The sequence below is a fragment of the Endocarpon pusillum genome (genome assembly GCF_000464535.1).
Source record: "Endocarpon pusillum Z07020 unplaced genomic scaffold scaffold3698, whole genome shotgun sequence".
NCBI classification, from domain to species: Eukaryota; Fungi; Ascomycota; class Eurotiomycetes; order Verrucariales; family Verrucariaceae; genus Endocarpon; species Endocarpon pusillum.
In genome coordinates this window covers 60,075-67,595 of record NW_006916351.1, presented here as the reverse complement: position 1 = coordinate 67,595, position 7,521 = coordinate 60,075, and the positions used below count along the sequence as shown (strand labels likewise).

The 7,521-nt window shown below is 49.2% G+C and overlaps 3 protein-coding genes across 3 annotated transcripts in view; all 3 read left to right on the top strand.

The window, feature by feature from the left end:
- Positions 1–518: 518 nt before the first annotated feature.
- EPUS_08158 (uncharacterized protein) lies at positions 519–2,301 on the top strand (the record flags this gene model as incomplete). Its single annotated transcript, XM_007804937.1, has 2 exons — positions 519–861; positions 1,946–2,301. 2 exons carry the CDS (start codon positions 519–521, stop codon positions 2,299–2,301), a joined length of 699 nt encoding a protein of 232 aa, XP_007803128.1.
- A 1,703-nt stretch (positions 2,302–4,004) lies between these two features.
- Positions 4,005–4,982, top strand: EPUS_08157 (uncharacterized protein; the record flags this gene model as incomplete). Its single annotated transcript, XM_007804936.1, has 3 exons — positions 4,005–4,236; positions 4,333–4,792; positions 4,919–4,982. The coding sequence occupies 3 exons, from the start codon at positions 4,005–4,007 to the stop codon at positions 4,980–4,982; spliced, it is 756 nt and encodes a 251-aa protein (XP_007803127.1).
- Positions 4,983–5,541: 559 nt separating this feature from the next.
- The window catches only part of EPUS_08156 (uncharacterized protein), a gene marked incomplete at both ends in the record, with an annotated part of 2,596 nt that continues 616 nt past the window's right edge, over positions 5,542–7,521 (top strand). The window contains one exon of the mRNA XM_007804935.1: positions 5,542–7,134. Within this exon, the coding sequence (XP_007803126.1) occupies positions 5,542–7,134 (1,593 nt within the window). The remainder of the gene's footprint in view (positions 7,135–7,521) is intronic.

The following is a 7,521-nucleotide window of genomic DNA, read 5'->3' as shown; positions in this document are numbered from 1 at the left end:
GTTGGACCAAAAGGACCGCGGCCCTCAGAGGACCGTTTACTAACTTAGTTTTTTCTTTGACACTAACCAACCGAATTCGACGATGGAAGCCTTACTGGCCGCACTCCTTGTCGCTTCAACAATGTGCGTGCTGGTTGTAAGATTACTGCTTTGTTCCCTCTTGATGGGAGGCACGATTGGGCCAGTAAGTACATAGGGAAAACATCTTTCAACAGCACAACAACGCTCACCTTCCGTCTGCTGTCCGAGTCACTTGTATCTGGCGCCCATAGTGCCCGAGTCGCATTTCTCAACTGCTCGACGATGAGCCCCGGGCTGGTCACCTGGCTTCCAAACAGATTCGGTGCTTTGCCAGAGATACCAACAGTATCGCCCTTACGCCTTTCATATCCTTTCTTTTCATAAATCCGAGTAATTATCAGTTCAAAGTTCTCTAGATCCGCTTCGCCAGGGAATTGGGCAAGCATGGATAAGTCATTCCGGAGGCGCGCCTCCTTCCAATGGTGCGGAGTGGCATCATGTTACCCATCGGCCTCTTCTGGTTTGCATGGACTTCAGACAAGGATATCCCCTGGGTGCCTCAAGCCGTCGCCGATATTAATATTGGCATGAAAGTCTTCATGGTTTTCGTGCAGAGCTTTGACTATCTAGCTGATGTGTACTTGGTATTCGCCAATTCAGCAATCGCTGCCAATACCACTTTGCGATCTTTGTTAGCCGCTGGATTCCCTCCCTTTGCAACTCAAATATACCATAAGTTGGGAGTCAACTGGGCTAGTACTCTACTGGGTTTCCTGGCAGCTGCCATGACTCCGGTGCCTATCTACTTCTATATATTCAGGAAGAAGATCAGAGTGATGAGTAAGTTTGCGCCGAGATTGTGGTTTATGAATAGTGCCTCGGATGTCGATTGTGTTTTGAGCAATATATATGTACTGTATACACCCTGGAATTAGGATCGAGAGAGTTGCCGTTCCCAGCCGTGAAAGGGAGCCAGGTGGTGGGCAAGGGAGCAAAGGGAGCACGGAGGAGAGCATTGAGGGGCAAGAAAGGAATTGGAGGGAGTAACGATCTCGCCTGTACTGACTGTGTTCAGCCCGGCTTCAATTTCCTACTACGTTACTTTTGATTCTAACCGAGAGCATATTGAACGCCAAGAAATGACAGAGAAATGGAGACGGAGAATCGGTTGGATTTCCTCGTACAACTGAAGAATATTTGCGTTCTGTTGCCACCTTCTTAGAGGTTCCCACTGATGACTTGGTTTTGTGCTGGATCGAACTCGACGATTTCTCTCCTCGCCTCTACGACGCCAGCGAAGACGGAAAGTGCCAGCATATAGAGTCTAAATGAAATCGCGGTTGCGCCTCGAACGAGTTAGATAGCTATTGGCGGGTAGGTACGCACCTAGGTTCCCAGTACTTCCTGGCGTTCTCCTGGAAGTTTGGTGTTATCCTCCGCCGCATACATGCATCCAAAAAGGAAGGATGAGGCTGAAGTCGAGGAGCTCTGGAGATTTCCTGCTTCTGTTCTTGCTCTTCTTTCAAGACCATTCTTTTCAGTTCGCAGTTCACAATCATGCGTGTCTTCGTTCTTGTCATCTTCATTCCTCTCACCGTTGGCTTTCCACCCATTGGTGGTGGAACCTGCTACTACCTTGACGGCTCCATCGGCTAATCTGCAGGTGCTGGTTACTACCTCAGTACCGTTGGAGCTTCAATGTGCTACTGCGGCGGAGAGGACTGTCTATCCAACAGGTTGTGCATTGGCATACCGAATAGTTCCGTTAACGATGACGACAAAGCGATATAGCGACGAGCATACTCCAGCTACACCTAGCAAGATACGGCCTGTCTCACGATCGCTTCGTGTGAGTGCCCACTTTTCTCATGCAAGAATCTGCACCGCGTGAGAGCCGACCTGCTGACATTACCTCTCTGGTTAGACGTCCTTACATCCGAAGTGCAGCTGAGCAAATGTGCAGACGGGACTTACTGCTCGTGCGGCCAATCGAATGTGAATACCACATGCTGTGATAGCAAACTCGGAGAAAATACAGCGCTATCCGGCGCTCCCACCGCCCGCCTTCGCTCAAATTGCCTGGCGGTCATAGCGACATACCACGTTTGTGTATCAATAAGATACACCTTGGAGGTAGGATATGAGATTTCCGTTCACGTTCGGGACAGGGAGCAAGGCTACACTCAAAAGGGCGTCGAGAAGGCAAAGGAGTGTACCGGAGGAGCTCCAGGGTATCAGGAGCAAATATTCATCCAAATGTTCAATGGCGTTTTCGATTAAGATATTTCAATTTACTAACGAGATTGCCCCTGATGCCTTGTAAAGTTGTGTGGACTACCTGTGGCCTCAATTAAGGCGGCACAGGGCTTGTTTGTTCCTCCCAGCCAGGAGAAAAGCTTACTTTCACCCAAATAACCACGAAATATAGCAGTAAGCACTCTTCTTTATTCGGGTGCTAAGTATCACGGGCTGAATCAGCGGAAGGTAACGTGTTGCTCTAGATATATATGTGTGTGTGAGTATATATGTCGTGACAGCGCTCCTGGGAAGTCTCAAACGATCTTATAAGCTCGAGAAGGATGGTTCCCCTCTGGACTAGACATACACTGCATCGAGAACCTGAATACACACCACTTCTATGTTCCGGACAACTGCACTATCCTTGGGCAGGAAATTTCTTGATCATCAGCCCAATCAGAACGGCTAACTAACTGTATTGAAACATCGTTGCAAGTGAAATAATATATTTCCCCCCTGAGGAGCTGGCAGAGACAATTGCACAGATGTGTTGGGCAATCATCACAAGACAGAAACAGTACACATTTCCATATCAGAATGCTGTAGCAACCCCTACCCTGAAAGGCTCCGGAAATGCAAGAAAGTTGTGAACTGAGAAACCGATTTACGTAGTACAGTTACACAGTTACACGCCACAAGTGGCGGTGAGTAAAGCCTAGTTAGCTGCTCAACAGCAGCAAATCTTGCTAAATCTTCCCTGCCTAACCATCGTAGGTTAATGGTTCCGTTATTCTTGCTCAACAATACTTTAACTACCACCACGAACCTGCAACTGTCCTCCACTTGCCGGCCAAACCATCCTTCCAATGCCTGCCCTGCAAGTCGTGTCCCCAACCATTGCTGCCCCAGATGTGGTAAAACATAGGACTATGGACTGAATCGTAGCCTAAATAGGAGCAACGAATTGTCCTTACTACTGCAAGCCCTCAAAGTAGGGTGGGGCCTGTCACACGACATCGTGCAAAAGGACGACATTCTTTGTTAGTTGTGACGTTCGATGTTTGACATTCAACGTCCAACATCGATGCTTGTGACGATATCACCCATTCTTTTGTTCTTCGTATTCATGATTCCATTTATACTTCCAGTTGTATATCCTTAGATGTGCAAAGACTCTCCAGAGGGTTGATAGTGCAGAAGAGTGCTCGGCTGTTGTTGGTTGATATCGGCCCGGCAGCGGCAGCCAGTGTAAACGATTCACTTCCACCACCCTTTCGCCGAAGCATAACCTCACTCATCCTCACTCATCCTCACTCATCCTTCGGCGTGATTGACCGCCGTTGCATGTTACCATCGTGCCTTCTCATCAACATTGTGAGCCTGTGGCAATTGTCGTGGTGGTCACAGCCGCTGTATCACACACCTCATTTTCATCGCTTCTGTGCCGAAGACCAACCTCACCGAGCTTTCGGCTTTAATTATCCTGCGTACCCATAAGCAGCCATCCATTGGAGACTGCCGCTTATTAAGTTTAGCAGCAGCCATTCAAACTCTGTCTCACCTCTGGCCAGCTCAGCGGTATCTTTTCACTGCTAACATCCTTCTTTGGCGGTGTTGTATTATCTTACCACGGTTTGACCCAATTCTATGAGCCAAGGCCTGCTTGTATAGGTCAAGGAAGTTGGCTCTCACATCCCGAACCACTGAGTAAGCGCCGTAAACCTGGGTGTTTACCTTCCGCAGCTATGGCATCAACAGTGATCACCTTAACCTACCGCAAACGAGGCACAATCCCACCAGTCTTCGTTGCAGGATCCTTCTCGGAACCGCCATGGGAGGCACATGAGCTTAGCCAGGATGCTGAAGAAGGCTCAGGTAGCTTCTCAAGGACTTTTTCAATCACTCCAGGCACCTACCAGTACAAGTTCCGGCTAGGGACTGGGGACTGGTGGGTCACTGACGAGACCAAGGAGACCGGTCAGTCCATCTGATCGTTGTTTTTTTCCTTGGTGTACTGATACACCAATCTCTTCCTTCGTGCCACCTACTTTTCGATATACTGACTTGTTATAGTGACTGATGACCAGGGCAACGTCAACAACGTTCTGCTCGTTCAAGATACTCAAGAAGTCTCACCTCATGCAGATGTGTCTGGCGATCAACAAAAGATGTCCATGGAAGATATCGAAGAGGCAGCTGATCCGAGCAACATGCTTCCCAAGGCAGGAGAGCCTGAATTGCCTCCAGCGATTCCCGTCTCAGAAATCAGCGTGCAAGCCGAGGATGGGCCTACCACTTCTCTACCACAGACGACATCGGCTCCTATCACCAAGGTTTCTTCGACAAGTAACGTCTCCCATGACTTGCCCACACCACCTCTCTCCGAGGGAGGTGACGAGGTCGAAAATAAGGAGCCGTTCGCCGCATTCTCCAAGGTCATTGCTCTAGAATCCGAGGATCAAACTCAAGCATCCAGAAGATCAACAGAGGAGAGAGCTTCAAACATGCCATCTTCCACCTGGAATCGAAACAGGTAAGCTCATATGTTCAACCTCGTCTTAGCCGCACAGGGGCTCTATCATGCGATGTTTGCTTTGCTGCGGACGTTTCTTCCTTACACAATTAATTAGTCCCGGCCTTTACTGACCACAGCGTATAGGATGATCTTCCTGGCGATTGCATTTGCGGCTGTCCCTATTATGGCCTGGGGCTTAAGCAGATGATGCAAGACTTTCTCCACAACTTCATTGCGATCCATTCTCTCTTGCCAGACACCTGGGCCTGGCTTGAAGATGGTGGAAGCGAATGAAAAGTCGTCCCCATGCGGACTTTCAAGGCTGTCTAGGAGTTTGAACGGAGTCATACTCATCGAGCGGTGTATCCATCCAATGGCTTTCTCAAAGTACACATTCTCCGAGCTGGTCTGGGTACATGATATCTTCCCTTGATTTGAAATGTGAGGGCAGGCAACATTTCTGTGAAGTGCAGTCCAAGCCACGTGACTGTTTCCTCAGATATGCTGCTGAACACACGGTATAACAGCATAACATGGAATAGGCCCACAACCTGAGGTTTAAAACACATTCTGTGTTTACCCACTACCCACTACCCACTGCAACAAATATTTGTCTACCAGCACGATTGTGAACAACCAAATTCCTCTTGATTCTCATCATATCAGGTACAAGTGCGCGATATCTTAACAGGAAGTATCTTACGTACTGCTACAAGCCACATCTCCTTCTCCGTCAAGCTCTACGAGCACTCTCCATCCTCGTGATCATGCCTCCCAAACCAGGCAATGCCTTTGCTCAGCTGAGAGACATGGAGCAGCAGACAAGCCAAAGCTCATTCCAACACAGCCGAGACTTCTCTCAAGACACAACCAGCTCGAGTGGAACTGTGGTAGCCATTCCTCGCAACCATCCACAGGAACAATCATCAACCGGTGCCGCTGCTAGTGCTCTTGCTCAGGATATGCCAGACACACCTCGAACCACCATGGCTATATTCACTGAAGAAACTGCCCCTGAGGAAGGCCAAGATATTTCTCAGGATTACACTACACCGCTTTCCAGAAAGCATGCTCGGAGGCGGAAGAAGAATATTGAAGCGAAGCGATCAACTGGTGATTTGGAACATCCGCTACCTGCTGCACACACAAGCGACATGCCTGCACCCTTGTTTTCTGAGAAACAGAGTGGTCTAGATTTCATCAAGTCGAAGTTTTCCAAAGGCAAGAGAGCATTCTCGCGGGCAAACCCCACTTCAGTCTCACGACCAGGGAATGCTTTTGCACCGTTCAACTTTGAACAGAGACCCAGCACTCCACAACAATCACTACATTCGGACAATCAGACCGCTGTAACCGATCTACACAATACCGATCCAGCTGTGGTTTATGCTACCGCATCACCTCAGTCCAGTACACCAGCCGCCTCTGTCTTATCAGCAGGACCTCAGCAAACCACTTTACCTAACATACGTGTTCCTGCAACTGCAGCACAGGTTCCAACTCTTGCCGCCTCTATCTTATCAGCAGGGCCTCAGCGAACAACTTTACCTAACATACATATTCCTGCAACTGCAGCACAGGTTCCAACTCTTGCGGGCATTCATATTCCTGGAACTACATCACAGAGGTTTACCGCTCGGAATGTTGAAGTCCCGACACCTACATCCGATGTGTCTACTTCTTCCATGAGGCATACTCCCACAACCACATCTCGTCATTCTGCTTATTTGAGTGCCCATGCTCCGACATTTACACCTCAGCAGCCTACCTTCTCCAATGTCGATGCTCCCGCAATTACAGCTCAGCAGTCTGCATTCTCTAGCACACCCGCTTCTACAGTCACGTCTGACATCTATGTCCCTGCAACTACATCCCAACAGCCAGCCAGCTTCAACGTTGATGTCCCTACTACTAGATCTGGGCAGTCTGTTCATTCTGATGCCGACATCTCTGCAACCTCAATGCAGCAGTATGGATTTCCCAGCGTTCGTGTCGCCCCAAATAGAGAGCAATCCTCTGTTCCGGGCACTTCGGAAAATACATTTCAGCATTACATGCCACAATCATCAATCCCTGATCGTTATCGAGTGTCCACTGCATATGGTCACCACACCTCAAATCTTCTCCCTTTCCAACCGCATGCTGGTATGATGCCTTATTCACGTCTTGTCCCTCGTCGCCATAATAGGCAAGGACATATCTCCACTGCTACGCAGCACACGTACGGTACCAACCAGAGCCAATATGCATCTGTGAATGCAAATGAAGGCATCATCCTGTCCGACACTTCCATTACTCCTACTCGTCAAGGGAGCTATGCAGTTGCTGGGAATGCCGAGCTCGTGTCTCGTCCAAACATGGTAAGCATGACAGGACTTGTTAGCGAGGTACCTCCTACACCACAATCCAGCACTCGGCCTATGGTCTCTGATCCTGCATACATCACTACGGCTCATGGCGAGATCGCTGCTACCTTACTTTACAACCACAATGCCTCTGAGGATACCAGGAGTGAAGGCCAAAAAAGCGAACTCGAGGAGGCCGCTGAAGTGACAGCTGATGAGAATGCTGTGCAAAAGCTGCTTCGCAAATGTGGGCTGCGGAGAGCATTTTCAAGCAGCAACTTGAACCCAGAGGCCCCTGTGTTTCGAAGCAGGACTGAATCCGCCGCCGCCTCTGCTGGTTCGCCTCCTCCTGCTATGTCACAACACAGCTCGCCGGTGCTCGCTGCACCAGAAAACCCTCCC